General features: G+C 38.3%; 3 protein-coding genes across 3 annotated transcripts in view; all 3 read right to left on the minus strand.

Moving 5' to 3' along the window:
* LOC141783857 (scavenger receptor cysteine-rich type 1 protein M130-like) overlaps positions 1 to 16,990 on the minus strand; it is a 39,227-nt gene extending 22,237 nt beyond the window's left edge. Inside the window, exons 1-5 of the mRNA XM_074661445.1 lie at positions 16,454 to 16,990; positions 16,070 to 16,360; positions 14,136 to 14,459; positions 13,755 to 14,042; positions 11,296 to 11,619 (exon numbers count right to left, since the gene is read on the minus strand). Coding sequence (XP_074517546.1) covers positions 11,296 to 11,619; positions 13,755 to 14,042; positions 14,136 to 14,459; positions 16,070 to 16,360; positions 16,454 to 16,571 — 1,345 coding nt within the window. The 5' untranslated portion in view covers positions 16,572 to 16,990. The remainder of the gene's footprint in view (positions 1 to 11,295; positions 11,620 to 13,754; positions 14,043 to 14,135; positions 14,460 to 16,069; positions 16,361 to 16,453) is intronic.
* Positions 4,413 to 6,816, minus strand: LOC141783450 (uncharacterized). Its single transcript, XM_074660758.1, has 3 exons — positions 6,271 to 6,816; positions 5,129 to 5,211; positions 4,413 to 5,005 (listed from the first exon to the last, which is right to left on the minus strand). Exons 1-3 carry the CDS (start codon positions 6,743 to 6,745, stop codon positions 4,901 to 4,903), a joined length of 663 nt encoding a protein of 220 aa, XP_074516859.1. The 5' UTR covers positions 6,746 to 6,816; the 3' UTR covers positions 4,413 to 4,900.
* LOC141784016 (CD5 antigen-like) lies at positions 7,633 to 11,185 on the minus strand. The gene is made up of 3 exons (XM_074661703.1): positions 10,888 to 11,185; positions 7,943 to 8,266; positions 7,633 to 7,676 (listed from the first exon to the last, which is right to left on the minus strand). The coding sequence occupies exons 1-3, from the start codon at positions 10,904 to 10,906 to the stop codon at positions 7,633 to 7,635; spliced, it is 387 nt and encodes a 128-aa protein (XP_074517804.1). The 5' UTR covers positions 10,907 to 11,185.
* Positions 16,991 to 21,156: the final 4,166 nt, after the last annotated feature.

The following is a 21,156-nucleotide window of genomic DNA, read 5'->3' on the forward strand; positions in this document are numbered from 1 at the left end:
CTCACACTAATTCCATCCAGCCAATCGCTGTCGTGGGCTGCCCATAAAAGAGGCACACTCTGGGCTCTCTCGCTCTCTCTCTAACTCATTTGTAATGAGGTATTTGTATGTTGAAGTCTCTTGTTTCTAGTGGGAAAGGACAGATAAGGTTTGTGGTAAGGAGGTAGAGGGCATAGGTAAGTCTGGGGTACCCTGTACACTTGCACGTAGGTCTTATCATGTCTAGAAACACTAGGTTTAGTGGTTGTTGCCATCTCATGTATGTTTTGTAAAACTGCTGTTAGTAGAGAAGTTAGTCAGCCTTTTTGTTTGTTGTGTTAAAGAAGACAGATTTAGTTAGGCCTAGTTTTGGTTTCTTAATTTTGATTATTTGGCAAAACTATATTGTCCCTACCTCCCCCACATTTGTGAACCTTCCGTTGAACTGAAATAAACTGTTACAGTTTAAAACTTCACGTTGACTCTGTTTTAATTGGGTTGTTGTTTAGTTATTGTTCCACTTTGTGGACGTAACACACTGCAATAAAAAATAAAGCACAAAACAGTGATAGTTTTGCATTTAGGAAACAACTAGGACATGTACTTGGGCTTGATTACATTGTTTTCTATTGGAGTGTCCTAACTGGCCGCGAGCAACACAGCGCTGCACAGCAACACGGCGCTGCACAGCAACACGGCGCGGCACAGCAACAGGGCGCGGCACAGCAACACGGCGCGGCACAGCAACACCGCACTGCACAGCAACACCGCGCGGCACAGCAACACCGCGCGGCACAGCAACACCGCGCTGCACAGCGCGGCGTGACGTTTTGTCTGAACTTCTATCGGATACACGGTTCCTATTTTTTTCCTGTCACTCATATTGAGAGGAACAGCTGATTAGTTTAGATAAAATGAGCCGAGAAAACCAGGTCAGTTGTCCTGGATGTAAATGAAAATATTAACTTGATTACTGACACTTTCAGCACAGGCATTGACGCTCGCAGTTATATGTAATAAAGTTCACTAGTGAAACTTTATTACGATCTACCTGTCAAAAAATATAACAACCACCTCACTAATGGTTCAAATAAAACACGAACACACAGCACAAAGAGACAACTATGGAAACTCTGGGGAATATGAACCATCACTACAATATTCCAGTAAGAAGCCTCGTTTTGATCCGCTCCGTTTGCGTGTTTTTTTTTGTTTTTTTAATCTAGCTCAATGGAAAAAAAATGAGAGAAAGTAGACCTACAGACCTGGTGCATTAAAGCACAATTAGGACCAAGAGAGTAAAAAGCATCCAATGCTCCTCTCACATCTTACTTTTTCTACCTGTTTGGATTATTCTGTTCAGTATCGTGGAATAAAACAATGGACTAATGTTATACAGCAGGCTGAGCAGGGACAACAACTGGTGAGTGAAACATCCACATTTAGTCTTTATTAACTTAAATTATAGTTATGAAGAAATCAGTCAGACTGTTAGATTAATGTGTTGTTTAACTGCCTGTTTATCTCGGCACCTACGTGTGTGCACATTTTGACCCTGGCATGAGCAAGACGCAGGGCGTGCCGGAGTTATCTGTATTCTCCAGTACCTCCTCATTTCACTACTGAGGAGTTATCTGTAGCCTCCAGTACCTCCTCATTTCAAAACAGAAACCATAAGGTGTTAGTTGGTTGGAGAAGATCATAACAACCTGCTCTTGGCTATATTGTATGTTATTTCCAGTAAATATCACAAATAAAACGTGTGTTTTCTGATAAATAAAAAAAAGTATGAACGTAGGAAGATAACAAGTAGCCTACTACTAACTCATCTTTGAGGTGGTTACGTCTTCAGCTCCAGTCTGATCTGGAGCTCACAGCTGATATGTTCCTGGTTTGTTTACATGATGTAACAGAAGTGCAGATTTAATGTATTCAGTGGACAGAGAGCGTCAGATGCGCGATGCAGCGCGATAGTCGGACGCTCGCATCCAATTAGGACACGGTGTTAGTTTATAACCTGTTTTTGTGGACATAACAGCATGTGTAAGTGTGCGTGCGCACCTGTGCGCATAAGTGGCAGTATGTATACACCTCTCTGTCAGTTTATTTCTTTCATGAAACATGATAATGTTAAAGATACACTATATGAGGTGAAAGAAAATGCCCCCCCCCCCCCCCCCTGTCAAAGCTGATTGCCCGTCCGCCCCTAACACTCTGGCGCCGACCCTGTCTGTGTGTTCTGTTATTCATGGAATCAATCAGTGAGGAAGGGAAACATCAGGAAACAGGGAAACATGTACAGCACAGTCTGTCACAGTCTAAGGTGACGTCTTTTAAATGTCTCGTTTTGTCCAAAAGTCTCTTCAGAGCTGTCGGTTCCTGTTGGATCGTCCCTAAAACTTCTAGCTGTGAAATGATGCTGAGATACGACATGGTGCAGGAGGATATTTTAGTGTTTCAGTGCGTCTGAAGCTGAGAATAAAAACTTGATGTTGGTGTGTGTGTGATCACTTTGTTCTCTGATTTAAAGATCAATAGACATACTATATATATATATATATATATATATAATACTTTGAATGTATCTTATATAACGACTGGTTGAAACCGGTTGAGGAATGTAGACGTTATAGTGCTTTTCATCCAGAGAAACAGCAGCTCCCCCGTTCACTAGTACAGAGTTACAGGCCAGTCTGACCAGGTCCAATATGACGCCCACGATGACGTACGATGCAGGAGTCAATGTGGCGTCTATGTATATACAGTATATATATATAATGTATCTTATATTTTTATAATAAATAATAAGAAAATCTTTGGAAAAAGAAAAAAAACAGTAACTTAACGTGACTCCTTGTAGATCATAAACCCTTTAATATAATAACGACTGGTTGTGTGTATATATATATATATATACAGTATATATATACACAACCAGTGTTGTATATATATATATATACTGTATATTAGATAGATAATAAAGACAGACACGGTTTTGTCTTCTGACTGCGTCCGTTTCTTCTCTCAGGTCTCAGTTTGTTTGTCTTGTAATCTGCAGTTTGGACAGCAGGCAACGCCGCGTCCACGTCTAATAAACAGGTTGAGTTTGAACAGACGTCACTGGACAAGCTGTAAAAATAACTATTCTTTTATTGAGAGACACAAAGAAAACAGGTAATAAATACAGAATCATCATTTAACATCCAAATGGCATCGCAGGTTTCATTTACACAGAGACAGATATGTTTTATATCTTTTCTTAAAAGATGATGAAACGGGACCAGAGACCCATAAAGGTCATTTTAACCCTTTTAACTACATCATCCATCAGTTTTTACATCTACTTCCTTCCACTTTATTTCTATGAAAATCTACTTGCAGAGTTTTTCAACTTTTAAAAGCTGGTAATCTAATTTATTTAACAAAATAAAAGCACTTTAAACGGACTAAAATCTATGTAACCTGGCATGTGGAGGAAAGAAATCTAATTCATGCATATGTATTAATAAACTGTGCTCTCAAATTAAGAGAATGTTAAACAATGAATGACATTTGGCCTTTAGAGGGATATGACCTGCAACAAGGACACATTAAGAAAACTTTTATGAAATAAGTAAATTCACAAAGTACAAAATTAAGTAAATTCATTGAATACAAAAGTAAATAAAATCCATAGAAATTAAGTAAATTCTTTAAGTGCAAAATTAAGTAAACTCCTTATGTACAATAAACATGAATAAAGAAAATTCCTCAATTATAAAAAGAAAGTTCCTTAACTACAAAATTAATCAAATTCTACTGAAATAAAATTAAGTACAATTCTTATGAAATGAAAAATTCCTTAATCACAAAATTAAGTAAAATTCTTAAAAAAATATGTACTTAACCATGAATGACTTGCAAAATCCTTTATTACGACATTAAGTGAAATTCTTATGAAATTAGCAAAATCCTTCATTAGAAAAAAAGTAGTAAAAGTAAAATCCTCAATTATAAATTTGTGTAAATTTGTACAACATTAAGAAAATTCCAAAAGTAAAAAATTCTTTAAAATTCCTTGAATACAAAAGTAAGTAAAATTCATAGAAATGAAGCACATTCTTTAAGTGTAAAATTACGTAAACTCCTTATATACAAAAATTAGCGAAATTCTACTGTAATAAAATTAAGTAAAATTCTTATGTGATAAGAAAATTGCTTAATTACATAATTAAGAAATTCTTAAAAAATAAGTAAATTACTTAATTATGAAAATTTGCAAAATCCTTAATTACAAAATTTAGTAAAATTCTTAAAAAATAAGTAAATGATTTAATTATGAAAATTTAGTAAAAGGTAGTAAAAGTAAAAACCTCAATTATAAATCTTTCTTATGTACAAAATTAAGCAAAATTCTAATGAAATACTAAAATTCCTTCATCACACAATAAGCTGTTAATACTGTTTTATTTTTGCTCCCATTTGTATTATTATGGTTATTTCTTTAGCTAAATGTGATCCTGCTCACAACAATAAATGAGCCATGTGAACCACAAGGGAGCGCTAAAGTGAGCTCATAAAGTTCATGTGTCACTAACCAGATGAAACTGGTGTGAAAACAGCCTCTGGTTTTTAATCCTCTACTGTGTTTGCTGGCTACATGACTTTGATTCATTCATTATAGATATTGTTGAATCACAAACACCAACAGATTGTCAACGTGGCAGCAGATGTGCTTCACCAACCCTGGATGTGCTCCAGATCTACAGAGAAGAGACTAACACATTGTTGGTTTTCATGTTGAGAGTGAAACAAATATAGTATATGATGTAATAGAATAGAAGCAGCCTTCTTGTTTAAAGGGAACATGCGTCTAAAATGAGCTGCTGCTGGGTTGTGTGTTATAAATCCATCTGGATGTGAGATGAGCTCCTTGGAGGTGCTACTCTGCTCCCTGAGCTCCTTCCTCTTCAGCTGCAGGAACACCCAGGTTATAATAATCCGGCTCAGCCTTCTCCCGTCTGCTCGGCCTCTGCCCCCTCTTGCCCTGGAGACACATGACAGCACACAGATGTGACTTCCTGCATCACTCCTCTCTCTTCACTTCAATAAGCACAGACTGAGTGCTTCATGTCAGTCAGCGGTCTGAACAACAGACGTGTGTCAGTACCTTATAGTAGAAGTAAAGGCCAATGTTCGCCAACAGCAGAATCAGCGGCAGGACGATGGCTCTGATGATGAAAGGCCTTAGATCTGATCAAACACATGGACAGTCATCACATCACATCACATGACATCATGAGTCCAACAGCTCCCATTAAACACAAACTGTAGTGACCTGAAATCTAAAAGCACTTCTTCAATCCTCTTTATGTGAATCCAGGCTCTGAGGACGGAGACTGTTCTTTGTTGGACAGATTAGAAAGTCCTCTAAGATTAATCTGTAGAAATACAACTGACGTGACTTTAGAGAGACTTTGATATGTTTACAACCAAACATGCTCCGTCCTCCAGCAGACTGTTTGCTGTTGACATTCATCCACTTTGTACAAGTGTGGTTACTATATGACATGTGGAACACAATGACAGTAGTCACAGTGTCATTCCACAAACAACAACATGCACAGACTTATTATGACTGAACATGTCATAACCCTTAAAGCACTTTGATGAAGTACTACTAGTACTACTTAAATGAAGTACTACTAGTACTACTTAAATGAAGTACTACTAGTACTACTTAGATGAAGTACTACTAGTACTACTTAAATGAAGTACTACTAGTACTACTTAAATGAAGTACTACTAGTACTACTTAGATGAAGTACTACTAGTACTACTTAAATGAAGTACTACTAGTACTACATCCCTGTCTTTAATCGGTTGTGAGCAGACGTCCTAAAGTGACGTCATCTCCACGTAGAATAAACCTCTAACTTTTATTCATGTTTTAATCTCTATGATCTCTGAAGGCTCCGACAAAATTCATCAAACTTCTTAAATACAAAGATTAGGAAAATTATTATGAAATAAAAAAAAGTCCTTAATTACAAAATTAAGTAAAATCTTTAATTATAAATAAACAAAACTCTTAATAACAAAATTACGTAAATTCATGAAGTACAAACATTTGTAAAATGTTTATGTAGTAAGAAAATTCCTTAATTACAAAATTAAGTAAAGTTCTTATGAAATAAGCAAAGTCCTTAATTATTAAAATAAGCCCAATCCTTGATTAGAGAATGAAAGCTTCTCTGTTGTCAGCTGATCATTTCCACATTTTCCAAACCTGCATGTAAACAGTCAGCTTACCTGCGACGGTGAGAGAGATCAGACGGCTCTCAGAGAAGAAGTCGTGAGAAAAAACATAGACGTGATAAACACATCTGTAGCTTCCTTGGTGGGCGGGCTCTGCAGCAGGAAACAGGAAGTGGGCGGAGTGATTGGCAGCTGGCTGGGTGTAGTTGAGTGCTGAGGTGGAGGAGGTGAAGGTGAGATGGAAGGAGCCTCCTGGGTACTGTGGCTGGACGGAGCAGCTGATGGTGAAGGTGGAGTCCCTGAGCACGTGAAACCCCTGCTGCTGGGCCTCGGAGACCCGGTCCACGGAGGAGGACCCAGAGATGTTGGGCTGAAGCAGCAGGTCTGTAAACACAGAGAGATGATTGGCTGAGAGCCGGAGCACGTTCAGTCTGAAAACAGCGTGCACTGGTTTGCTACGGTTTCCGGGTTGAACGGCGTGTTTCCTGGAAATGATGCACAACAGGCTTTGAGGTGCGTTTCCTCTCATTTGGTGGGTGTGTCAGAGGTGTTACCCAATCAGCCGCGACGTGCACGAACCCCGCCGTATTATAAAGGCAGTGCATTAGCGTAGCACAACAGAGTGTTCAATGCACCGCCGTTTCCCTTTAAACGTTTTTCTGTTTTGTTGACCCTCTGTTCAACTACATGGACCTGATCTTGTGTCTCCTCGTCTCCTCGTCCCCTCGTCTCCTCGTCTCCTCGATGCTCCGGCTTGTGATCCAGAAATCGATCTCAGCGCTCCATCTTGAAGGAAATCCCTAAAATGCATCAGGAGGAGCGAGGAGGCTCGCCGAAGGAGCGATGAGGGACGATACATCTGTGTATATTTTGCGTAAGTCTTCTCGGCGTATGGGGTTCCTCATTACGGATATCCACAACTGAATTATGACTAGTCGTAATGAGGTTATAGATATCTGGAATAAGAACTCTGACTAGTCACAATGTGATTACGACTAGTCAGAATGTAGTTATAGATATCTCTAACTATCATTTGAACTCATTTGGAGGTTATAGATAACTGGAATAAGAACTCTGACTAGTCACAATGTGATTACGACTAGTCAGATTGTAGTTGTAGATATCTCTAATGTTAATTCTTGATAGTCAAGCTGAGCTATTAAATGTTAAAACAGCTCTCCATACACTTCTCTACACTTTAGGATGTCATTGTCCTGGATAACTTTACAGTTCAGTCCAATGGAAACCACCGACTGTCACTGTGACGGAGGAAGGAACATACTGGAAACATTACTGTCATAGATGATGTCATAGATGATGTCACTGACGGGTTTACCTGAGCAGGTGAGATTCATGATGGAGTTATAGGAACCTGATATTGCACACTCCCTCAGAGCAGATCCAGACTCAACACAGTCAGACATGATCCTCCACACAGATCTGAATGAGGACTCCTTTCTCTGTTCTACAGAAACAGCAGAGCCACAGTCCAAGTCTCTGCAGGCAGCAGCTGCTTCCTTCAGGGTCCAGTCAGAGTAATAGCCCCTCACTGGTCTCCAGTCTCCCTGATGTTTCACCTCCAGTGTTCCTGCACAGCGACTGTCTCCTCCCACCAACCTGACATCATCAGGTTCTGAACAGAAACAAGAGAGTCGTCAGTAAAAGAATAAAGTGAGTTTCATTAGAACAGAAATGAACCAGATCAGAGCTGCAGCTCCTCTTCTACCTGAGCAGGTGAGTCCAACAGCTCTGCCAGGTGAGCAGGTGTTTCTATCTGAGCCTGAGCTTCTACAGTCCAGGAGAGCAGACTCAGTTCCTCCACACTGGAACTCTTTGGTCCACATTGAAGCCTCCACGTCTCCATAGAGCGCCCCCTGGAGGACTGAAGGAGCCCCACAGCCAAGCTGCCTACAGACCACCTCTGCATCCTGCTGGTCAAAGTCAGCTTCACACACTGAGGACCACCACTGGTTAGAGTGGTTAGACTGGTTAGTCTTCACCTCCAGTCTGCCTGAGCACAGACTAGTCCCATTCACCAGCCTGACAGAGTCTGGAGAGATGATAGAAGATGAAATAGAGAGAGATAAAAGACACCAGACACTCAATAAAAAGATGTCATGAAACAACAACTCAGTGATTCCAACTGGACTCAGAACAGTTCCAACATGAGTTCATCATCAGGACACATCTTTTCACTGCTCATTGACAGTGACTAACTGGAGGAGTTCAGAGCGGTCCATGCCATCGATTAGCTAAGTTAGCTCAAGACACAAATATCTAAAGATCAGAACCATATCATTTTGATTCAGACTGGGAGAAGGATTCTCTTTTAGTTTCCTCATATTCTAACTCTGTCTGTCTTATCTGCAGTGTGAGCATGGCTTTACCAAAGAAGCTCAAGTTGGAGCGGCATTTCAAAACGGTGAATAAAGAAGCGTCAGGTGAAGGCTGAAGAGGTAGAGCCACCTGAAAGAGTGTATTATATACAGATTCACTATCTGTAGTTAGCGAGGGACAGGACCAACACATAGGAATTACATTTACAACTGGTTTTAATTGTCTTCAAAACCTCCCTGAATCAAGACATCAGCTACCAGGTTACATCTGTGGAGACAATCAGTCACCATGGTGATCAGAAGCTTCTTCTATTAGTTTAGGTTCTCCACCTCCGATGAAGAGCAGCACACAGCCTCTTCTCAAGCCTCAGGGCCCTATTTGAACCTTTAGAGGATATTTTAGAATAACATTAGTAAATAATAAAGTAGTTTTAGATAGATTATGAGCTACATATTGGGCTAATTTACAGGGACTGTGATACATGTTCATTCTTTATACTATGACAGTTTTCCTAAAATGAAATGAAACAAAGACAGTACATGTTGATATACTGAATGGTAACCCCTGTATCATGATACGGATCGTATGGACAGATTCCTGCCAATACACAGCCCTGATGTAATAGAATAAATCCAGCCTTCTGGTTTAAAGGGAACATTCATAGAAATGAGCTGCTGCTGGGTGAATATAGAATTGAGTTAAAATAACACACATGTTGATGAAATAGAAATGTGAACAGAGACACCTGTGACGTATCAAAGAGGACAAACGTCATATTTAATTGATGTGGCTTTAAAATGACGGCTCTGAGGAGAGGAGGTCTCATTCTGTTAAAAGCCTGTTGCCTCAACTCCTCTCTCCTCGCGTCTCTTCCTCGCCTCCTCAGCTCACATCTCTGGTGGGCGGGACTAAGACGCGAGGAGAGGAGGCGAGGAGAGGAGGCGAGGAAAGGAATGGAGGATGTAGAAACTGTGAAATGGGAAAGGCCTCCAGACAGACAGGTGTGTCCTGTCAGGTGAAGCTCAGCAGGCTGTGGAGAGTTTGAAGCTTTCAGAAACAAGCCCACTTCTATGGCAAACTGTTTCAACATTTAATAGCTGGACAAGAGATTCATCAGAGATATCTGCAACGCTGTTTAGACTAGTCATAACTCTGATTATATATATCTGTAATTACATTTAGACTAGTCATAACTCTAATTCTATACATCTGTAATTACATTTAGACTAGTCATAACTCTAATTCTATACATCTGTAATTACATTTAGACTAGTCATAACTCTAATTATATACATCTGTAATTACATTTAGACTAGTCATAACTCTAATTATATACATCTGTAATTACATTTAGACTAGTCATAACTCTAATTCTATACGTCTGTAATTACATTTAGACTAGTCATAACTCTAATTATATACATCTGTAATTACATTTAGACTAGTCATAACTCTAATTATATACATCTGTAATTACATTTAGACTAGTCACAACTCTAATTCTATACATCTGTAATTACATTTAGACTAGTCATAACTCTAATTATATACATCTGTAATTACATTTAGACTAGTCACAACTCTAATTCTATACATCTGTAATTACATTTAGACTAGTCATAACTGTAATTCTAGATATCTGTAATTACATTTAGACTAGTCATAACTCTAATTATATACATCTGTAATTACATTTAGACTAGTCATAACTCTAATTCTAGATATCTGTAATTACATTTAGACTAGTCATAACTCTAATTATATATATCTGTAATTACATTTAGACTAGTCACAACTCTAATTCTATACATCTGTAATTACATTTAGACTAGTCATAACTGTAATTCTAGATATCTGTAATTACATTTAGACTAGTCATAACTCTAATTATATACATCTGTAATTACATTTAGACTAGTATTATTCAAACTACATTTGCCATTCATGTGTATGGGGTTCCTCATTACGGATATCCACAACTGAATTCTGACTAGTCGTAATTCCAGTTTCAGATATCTACAATTTAATTTTGACTAGTCACAATGAGGTTATAGATATCTGCAATAAGAACTCTGACTAGTCACAATGTGATTACGACTAGTCAGAATGTAGTTGTAGATATCTCTAATGTTAATTCTGGATAGTCAAGCTGAGCTATTAAATGTTAAAACAGCTCTCCATACACTTCTCTACACTTTAGGATGTCATTGTCCTGGATAACTTTACAGTTCAGTCCAATAGAAACCACCGACTGTCACTGTGACGGAGGAAGGAACATACTGGAAACATTACTGTCATAGATGATGTCATAGATGATGTCACTGATGGGCTTACCTGAGCAGGTGAGATTCATGATGGTGTTATAGGAACTTGGTGTTGCACACTCCCTCAGAGCAGATCCAGACTGAACACAGTCAGAGCTGATCCTCCACACAGATCTCTCTGAGGACTCCTTTCTCTGTTCTACAGAAACAGCAGAGCCACAGTCCAAGTCTCTGCAGGCAGCAGCTGCTTCCTTCAGGGTCCAGCCATAGCCCTCCACTGGTCTCCAGTCATAGCCCTCCACTGGTCTCCAGTCTCCCTGATGTTTCACCTCCAGTGTTCCTGCACAGCGACTGTCTCCTCCCACCAACCTGACATCATCAGGTTCTGAACAGAAACAAGAGAGTCGTCAGTAAAAGAATAAAGTGAGTTTCATTAGAACAGAAATGAACCAGATCAGAGCTGCAGCTCCTCTTCTACCTGAGCAGGTGAGTCCAACAGCTTTGCCAGGTGAGCAGGTGTTTCTATCTGAGCCTGAGCTTCTACAGTCCAGGAGAGCAGACTCAGTTCCTCCACACTGGAACTCTTTGGTCCACATTGAAGCCTCCACGTCTCCATAGAGCGCCCCCTGGAGGACTGAAGGAGCCCCACAGCCAAGCTGCCTACAGACCACCTCTGCATCCTGCTGGTCAAAGTCAGCTTCACACACTGAGGACCACCACTGGTTAGAGTGGTTAGACTGGTTAGTCTTCACCTCCAGTCTGCCTGAGCACAGACTAGTCCCATTCACCAGCCTGACAGAGTCTGGAGAGATGATAGAAGATGAAATAGAGAGAGATAAAAGACACCAGACACTCAATAAAAAGATGTCATGAAACAACAACTCAGTGATTCCAACTGGACTCAGAACAGTTCCAACATGAGTTCATCATCAGGACACATCTTTTCACTGCTCATTGACAGTGACTAACTGGAGGAGTTCAGAGCGGTCCATGCCATCGATTAGCTAAGTTAGCTCAAGACACAAATATCTAAAGATCAGAACCATATCATTTTGATTCAGACTGGGAGAAGGATTCTCTTTTAGTTTCCTCATATTCTAACTCTGTCTGTCTTATCTGCAGTGTGAGCATGGCTTTACCAAAGAAGCTCAAGTTGGAGCGGCATTTCAAAACGGTGAATAAAGAAGCGTCAGAGGTAGAGCCACCTGAAAGAGTGTATTATATACAGATTCACTATCTGTAGTTAGCGAGGGACAGGACCAACACATAGGAATTACATTTACAACTGGTTTTAATTGTCTTCAAAACCTCCCTGAATCAAGACATCAGCTACCAGGTTACATCTGTGGAGACAATCAGTCACCATGGTGATCAGAAGCTTCTTCTATTAGTTTAGGTTCTCCACCTCTGATGAAGAGCAGCACACAGCCTCTTCTCAAGCCTCAGGGCCCTATTTGAACCTTTAGAGGATATTTTAGAATAACATTAGTAAATAATAAAGTAGTTTTAGATAGATTATGAGCTACATATTGGGCTAATTTACAGGGACTGTGATACATGTTCATTCTTTATACTATGACAGTTTTCCTAAAATGAAATGAAACAAAGACAGTACATGTTGATATACTGAATGGTAACCCCTGTATCATGATACGGATCGTATGGACAGATTCCTGCCAATACACAGCCCTGATGTAATAGAATAAATCCAGCCTTCTGGTTTAAAGGGAACATTCATAGAAATGAGCTGCTGCTGGGTGAATATAGAATTGAGTTAAAATAACACACATGTTGATGAAATAGAAATGTGAACAGAGACACCTGTGACGTATCAAAGAGGACAAACGTCATATTTAATTGATGTGGCTTTAAAATGACGGCTCTGAGGAGAGGAGGTCTCATTTTGTTAAAAGCCTGTTGCCTCAACTCCTCTCTCCTCGCGTCTCTTCCTCGCCTCCTCAGCTCACATCTCTGGTGGGCGGGACTAAGACGCGAGGAGAGGAGGCGAGGAGAGGAGGCGAGGAAAGGAATGGAGGATGTAGAAACTGTGAAATGGGAAAGGCCTCCAGACAGACAGGTGTGTCCTGTCAGGTGAAGCTCAGCAGGCTGTGGAGAGTTTGAAGCTTTCAGAAACAAGCCCACTTCTATGGCAAACTGTTTCAACATTTAATAGATAGACAAGAGATTCATCAGAGATATCTGCAACGCTGTTTAGACTAGTCATAACTCTAATTATATACGTCTGTAATTACATTTAGACTAGTCATAACTCTAATTATATACATCTGTAATTACATTTAGACTAGTCATAACTCTGATTATATACATCTGTAATTACATTTAGACTAGTCATAACTCTGATTATATACATCTGTAATTACATTTAGACTAGTCATAACTCTAATTATATACATCTGTAATTACATTTAGACTAGTCATAACTCTAATTATATACATCTGTAATTACATTTAGACTAGTCATAACTCTAATTCTATACATCTGTAATTACATTTAGACTAGTATTATTCAAACTACTTTTGCCATTCATGTGTATGGGGTTTCTCATTACGGATATCCACAACTGAATTATGACTAGTCGTAATTCCAGTTTCAGATATCTACAATTTAATTCTGACTAGTCACAATGAGGTTATAGATATCTGGAATAAGAACTCTGACTAGTCACAATGTGATTACGACTAGTCAGAATGTAGTTGTAGATATCTCTAATGTTAATTCTGGATAGTCAAGCTGAGCTATTAAATGTTAAAACAGCTCTCCATACACTTCTCTACACTTTAGGATGTCATTGTCCTGGATAACTTTACAGTTCAGTCCAATGGAAACCACCGACTGTCACTGTGACGGAGGAAGGAACATACTGGAAACATTACTGTCATAGATGATGTCATAGATGATGTCACTGATGGGCTTACCTGAGCAGGTGAGATTCATGATGGTGTTATAGGAACTTGGTGTTGCACACTCCCTCAGAGCAGATCCAGACTGAACACAGTCAGACATGATCCTCCACACAGATCTGTATGAGGACTCCTTTCTCTGTTCTACAGAAACAGCAGAGCCACAGTCCAACTCTCTGCAGGCAGCAGCTGCTGCCTTCAGGGTCCAGTCAGAGTAATAGCCCCTCACTGGTCTCCAGTCTCCCTGATTCACCTCCAGTGTTCCTGCACAGCGACTGTCTCCTCCCACCAACCTGACAGGCTCTGAACAGAAACAAGAGAGTCATCAGTAAAAGAATAAAGTGAGTTTCATTAGAACAGAAATGAACCAGATCAGAGCTGCAGCTCCTCTTCTACCTGAGCAGGTGAGTCCAACAGCTTTGCCAGGTGAGCAGGTGTTTCTATCTGAGCCTGAGCTTCTACAGTCCAGGAGAGCAGACTCAGTTCCTCCACACTGGAACTCTTTGGTCCACATTGAAGCCTCCACGTCTCCATAGAGCGCCCCCTGGAGGACTGAAGGAGCCCCACAGACAAGCTCCCTACAGACCACCTCTGCATCCTGCTGGTCAAAGTCAGCTTCACACACTGAGGACCACCACTGGTTAGAGTGGTTAGACTGGTTAGTCTTCACCTCCAGTCTGCCTGAGCACAGACTAGTCCCATTCACCAGCCTGACAGAGTCTGGAGAGATGATAGAAGATGAAATAGAGAGAGATAAAAGACACCAGACACTCAATAAAAAGATGTCATGAAACAACAACTCAGTGATTCCAACTGGACTCAGAACAGTTCCAACATGAGTTCATCATCAGGACACATCTTTTCACTGCTCATTGACAGTGACTAACTGGAGGAGTTCAGAGCGGTCCATGCCATCGATTAGCTAAGTTAGCTCAAGACACAAATATCTAAAGATCAGAACCATATCATTTTGATTCAGACTGGGAGAAGGATTCTCTTTTAGTTTCCTCATATTCTAACTCTGTCTGTCTTATCTGCAGTGTGAGCATGGCTTTACCAAAGAAGCTCAAGTTGGAGCGGCATTTCAAAACGGTGAATAAAGAAGCGTCAGGTGAAGGCTGAAGAGGTAGAGCCACCTGAAAGAGTGTATTATATACAGATTCACTATCTGTAGTTAGCGAGGGACAGGACCAACACATAGGAATTACATTTACAACTGGTTTTAATTGTCTTCAAAACCTCCCTGAATCAAGACATCAGCTACCAGGTTACATCTGTGGAGACAATCAGTCACCATGGTGATCAGAAGCTTCTTCTATTAGTTTAGGTTCTCCACCTCTGATGAAGAGCAGCACACAGCCTCTTCTCAAGCCTCAGGGCCCTATTTGAACCTTTAGAGGATATTTTAGAATAACATTAGTAAATAATAAAGTAGTTTTAGATAGATTATGAGCTACATATTGGGCTAATTTACAGGGACTGTGATACATGTTCATTCTTTATACTATGACAGTTTTCCTGAAATGAAATGAAACAAAGACAGTACATGTTGATATACTGAATGGTAACCCCTGTATCATGATACGGATCGTATGGACAGATTCTTGCCAATACACAGCCCTGATGTAATAGAATAAATCCAGCCTTCTGGTTTAAAGGGAACATTCATAGAAATGAGCTGCTGCTGGGTGAATATAGAATTGAGTTAAAATAACACACATGTTGATGAAATAGAAATGTGAACAGAGACACCTGTGACGTATCAAAGAGGACAAACGTCATATTTAATTGATGTGGCTTTAAAATGACGGCTCTGAGGAGAGGAGGTCTCATTCTGTTAAAAGCCTGTTGCCTCAACTCCTCTCTCCTCGCGTCTCTTCCTCGCCTCCTCAGCTGTAATTACATTTAGACTAGGACTATTCAAACTACTTTTACCATTCATGTGTATGGGGTTTCTCATTACGGATATCCACAACTGAATTATGACTAGTCGTAACTCCAGTTTCAGATATCTACAATCTAATTCTGACTAGTCATAATGAGGTTATAGATATCTGGAATAAGAACTCTGACTAGTCACAATGTGATTACGACTAGTCAGAATGTAGTTGTAGATATCTCTAATGTTAATTCTTGATAGTCAAGCTGAGCTATTAAATGTTAAAACAGCTCTCCATACACTTCTCTACACTTTAGGATGTCATTGTCCTGGATAACTTTACAGTTCAGTCCAATGGAAACCACCGACTGTCACTGTGACGGAGGAAGGAACATACTGGAAACATTACTGTCATAGATGATGTCATAGATGATGTCACTGATGGGCTTACCTGAGCAGGTGAGATCCAGGATGTAGGAAGAGGAAGTTGATGTTGCACACTCCCTCAGAGCAGATCCAGACTGAACACAGTCAGACCTGATCCACCACATAGATCTCCGTGAGGACTCCTTTCTCTGTTCTACAGAAACAGCAGAGCCACAGTCCAACTCTCTGCAGACAGCAGCTGCTTCCTTCAGGGTCGAGTCAGAGTAATCGTCACTCACTGGTCTCCAGTCTCCCTGATGTTTCACCTCCAGTGTTCCTGCACAGCGACTGTCTCCTCCCACCAACCTGACAGGCTCTGAACAGAAACAAGAGAGTCGTCAGTAAAAGAATAAAGTGAGTTTCATTAGAACAGAAATGAACCAGATCAGAGCTGCAGCTCCTCTTCTACCTGAGCAGGTGAGTCCAACAGCTCTGCCAGGTGAGCAGGTGTTTCTATCTGAGCCTGAGCTTCTACAGTCCAGGAGAGCAGACTCAGTTCCTCCACACTGGAACTCTTTGGTCCACATTGAAGCCTCCACGTCTCCATAGAGCGCCCCCTGGAGGACTGAAGGAGCCCCACAGCCAAGCTGCCTACAGACCACCTCTGCATCCTGCTGGTCAAAGTCAGCTTCACACACTGAGGACCACCACTGGTTAGAGTGGTTAGACTGGTTAGTCTTCACCTCCAGTCTGCCTGAGCACAGACTAGTCCCATTCACCAGCCTGACAGAGTCTGGAGAGATGATAGAAGATGAAATAGAGAGAGATAAAAGACACCAGACACTCAATAAAAAGATGTCATGAAACAACAACTCAGTGATTCCAACTGGACTCAGAACAGTTCCAACATGAGTTCATCATCAGGACACATCTTTTCACTGCTCATTGACAGTGACTAACTGGAGGAGTTCAGAGCGGTCCATGCCATCGATTAGCTAAGTTAGCTCAAGACACAAATATCTAAAGATCAGAACCATATCATTTTGATTCAGACTGGGAGAAGGATTCTCTTTTAGTTTCCTCATATTCTAACTCTGTCTGTCTTATCTGCAGTGTGAGCATGGCTTTACCAAAGAAGCTCAAGTTGGAGCGGCATTTCAAAACGGTGAATAAAGAAGCGTCAGGTGAAGGCTGAAGAGGTAGAGCCACCTGAAAGAGTGTATTATATACAGATTCACTATCTGTAGTTAGCGAGGGACAGGACCAACACATAGGAATTACATTTACAACTGGTTTTAATTGTCTTCAAAACCTCCCTGAATCAAGACATCAGCTACCAGGTTACATCTGTGGAGACAATCAGTCACCATGGTGATCAGAAGCTTCTTCTATTAGTTTAGGTTCTCCACCTCTGATGAAGAGCAGCACACAGCCTCTTCTCAAGCCTCAGGGCCCTATTTGAACCTTTAGAGGATATTTTAGAATAACATTAGTAAATAATAAAGTAGTTTTAGATAGATTATGAGCTACATATTGGGCTAATTTACAGGGACTGTGATACATGTTCATTCTTTATACTATGACAGTTTTCCTAAAATGAAATGAAACAAAGACAGTACATGTTGATATACTGAATGGTAACCCCTGTATCATGATACGGATCGTATGGACAGATTCCTGCCAATACACAGCCCTGATGTAATAGAATAAATCCAGCCTTCTGGTTTAAAGGGAACATTCATAGAAATGAGCTGCTGCTGGGTGAATATAGAATTGAGTTAAAATAACACACATGTTGATGAAATAGAAATGTGAACAGAGACACCTGTGACGTATCAAAGAGGACAAACGTCATATTTAATTGATGTGGCTTTAAAATGACGGCTCTGAGGAGAGGAGGTCTCATTCTGTTAAAAGCCTGTTGCCTCAACTCCTCTCTCCTCGCGTCTCTTCCTCGCCTCCTCAGCTCACATCTCTGGTGGGCGGGACTAAGACGCGAGGAGAGGAGGCGAGGAGAGGAGGCGAGGAAAGGAATGGAGGATGTAGAAACTGTGAAATGGGAAAGGCCTCCAGACAGACAGGTGTGTCCTGTCAGGTGAAGCTCAGCAGGCTGTGGAGAGTTTGAAGCTTTCAGAAACAAGCCCACTTCTATGGCAAACTGTTTCAACATTTAATAGCTGGACAAGATATTCATCAGAGATATCTGCAACGCTGTTTAGACTAGTCATAACTCTAATTCTATACATCTGTAATTACATTTAGACTAGTCATAACTCTAATTATATACATCTGTAATTACATTTAGACTAGTCATAACTCTAATTCTATACATCTGTAATTACATTTAGACTAGTCATAACTCTAATTCTAGATATTTGTAATTACATTTTGACTAGTCATAACTCTAATTCTATACATCTGTAATTACATTTAGATTAGTCATAACTCTAATTATATACATCTGTAATTACATTTAGACTAGTCATAACTCTAATTATATACATCTGTAATTACATTTAGACTAGTCATAACTCTAATTATATACATCTGTAATTACATTTAGACTAGTCATAACTCTAATTATATACATCTGTAATTACATTTAGACTAGTCATAACTCTAATTCTATACATCTGTAATTACATTTAGACTAGTCATAACTCTAATTATATACATCTGTAATTACATTTAGACTAGTCATAACTCTAATTATATACATCTGTAATTACATTTAGACTAGTCATAACTCTAATTCTATACGTCTGTAATTACATTTAGACTAGTCATAACTCTAATTATATACATCTGTAATTACATTTAGACTAGGCATAACTCTAATTCTATACGTCTGTAATTACATTTAGACTAGTCACAACTCTAATTCTATACATCTGTAATTACATTTAGACTAGTCATAACTCTAATTATATACATCTGTAATTACATTTAGACTAGTCACAACTCTAATTCTATACATCTGTAATTACATTTAGACTAGTCATAACTCTAATTATATACATCTGTAATTACATTTAGACTAGTCATAACTCTAATTATATACATCTGTAATTACATTTAGACTAGTCATAACTGTAATTCTAGATATCTGTAATTACATTTAGACTAGTCATAACTCTAATTCTATACATCTGTAATTACATTTAGACTAGTCATAACTCTAATTATATACATCTGTAATTACATTTAGACTAGTCACAACTCTAATTCTATACATCTGTAATTACATTTAGACTAGTCACAACTCTAATTCTATACATCTGTAATTACATTTAGACTAGTCATAACTCTAATTCTATACATCTGTAATTACATTTAGACTAGTCACAACTCTAATTCTATACATCTGTAATTACATTTAGACTAGTCATAACTCTAATTATATACATCTGTAATTACATTTAGACTAGTCATAACTCTAATTATATACATCTGTAATTAAATTTAGACTAGTCATAACTGTAATTCTAGATATCTGTAATTACATTTAGACTAGTCATAACTCTAATTCTATACATCTGTAATTACATTTAGACTAGTCATAACTCTAATTATATACATCTGTAATTACATTTAGACTAGTCACAACTCTAATTCTATACATCTGTAATTACATTTAGACTAGTCATAACTCTAATTATATACATCTGTAATTACATTTAGACTAGTCACAACTCTAATTCTATACATCTGTAATTACATTTAGACTAGTCATAACTCTAATTATATACATCTGTAATTACATTTAGACTAGTCACAACTCTAATTCTATACATCTGTAATTACATTTAGACTAGTCATAACTGTAATTCTAGATATCTGTAATTACATTTAGACTAGTCATAACTCTAATTATATACATCTGTAATTACATTTAGACTAGTCATAACTCTAATTCTAGATATCTGTAATTACATTTAGACTAGTCATAACTCTAATTATATATATCTGTAATTACATTTAGACTAGTCACAACTCTAATTCTATACATCTGTAATTACATTTAGACTAGTCATAACTGTAATTCTAGATATCTGTAATTACATTTAGACTAGTCATAACTCTAATTATATACATCTGTAATTACATTTAGACTAGTCATAACTCTAATTCTATACATCTGTAATTACATTTAGACTAGTCATAACTCTAATTATATACATCTGTAATTACATTTAGACTAGTCATAACTCTAATTCTATACATCTGTAATTACATTTAGACTAGTCATAACTCTAATTCTAGATATTTGTAATTACATTTTGACTAGTCATAACTCTAATTCTAGATATCTGTAATTACATTTTGACTAGTCATAACTCTAATTCTATACATCTGTAATTACATTTAGACTAGTCATAACTCTAATTATATACATCTGTAATTACATTTAGACTAGTCATAACTCTAATTCTATACATCTGTAATTACATTTAGACTAGTCATAACTCTAATTATATACATCTGGAATTACATTTAGACTAGTCATAACTCTAATTCTAGATATTTGTAATTACATTTTGACTAGTCATAACTCTAATTCTAGATATCTGTAATTACATTTAGACTAGTCATAACTCTAATTCTAGATATCTGTAATTACATTTTGACTAGTCATAACTCTAATTCTATACATCTGTAATTACATTTAGACTAGTCAGAACTCTAATTTTAGATATCTGTAATTACATTTAGACTAGTCATAACTCTAATTCTAGATATCTGTAATTACATTTAGACTAGTCATCACTCTAATTATATACATCTGTAATTACATTTAGACTAGTCATAACTCTAATTATATACATCTGTAATTACATTTAGACTAGTCATAACTCTAATTCTAGATATCTGTAATTACATTTTGACTAGTCATAACTCTAATTCTATACGTCTGTAATTACATTTAGACTAGTCATAACTCTAATTCTATACATCTGTAATTACATTTTGACTAGTCAGAACTCTAATTTTAGATATCTGTAATTACATTTAGACTAGTCATAACTCTAATTCTAGATATCTGTAATTACATTTAGACTAGTCATAACTCTAATTATATACATCTGTAATTACATTTTGACTAGTCATAACTCTAATTCTATACATCTGTAATTACATTTAGACTAGTCAGAACTGTAATTCTAGATATCT

This window comes from Sebastes fasciatus, chromosome 15 (genome assembly GCF_043250625.1).
Source record: "Sebastes fasciatus isolate fSebFas1 chromosome 15, fSebFas1.pri, whole genome shotgun sequence".
Lineage (NCBI taxonomy): Eukaryota > Metazoa > Chordata > Actinopteri > Perciformes > Sebastidae > Sebastes > Sebastes fasciatus.

Bases quoted from the DNA above. Each gene is read 5' to 3' on its own strand.
- LOC141784016 (XM_074661703.1), bottom strand. The intron at 7,677-7,942 runs GTAGAAGAGGAG...TCTGTAGAACAG, and splicing joins TGTTGGACTCACCTGCTCAG to AGAAAGGAGTCCTCATTCAG.
- LOC141783450 (XM_074660758.1), bottom strand. From the start codon at position 6,745: ATGAGAGGAAACGCACCTCAAAGCCTGTTGTGCATCATTTCCAGGAAA. The intron at 5,212-6,270 runs GTAAGCTGACTG...GTGTTTGATCAG, and splicing joins GATCTCTCTCACCGTCGCAG to ATCTAAGGCCTTTCATCATC. The intron at 5,006-5,128 runs GTACTGACACAC...ATGTGTCTCCAG, and splicing joins GCCTTTACTTCTACTATAAG to GGCAAGAGGGGGCAGAGGCC.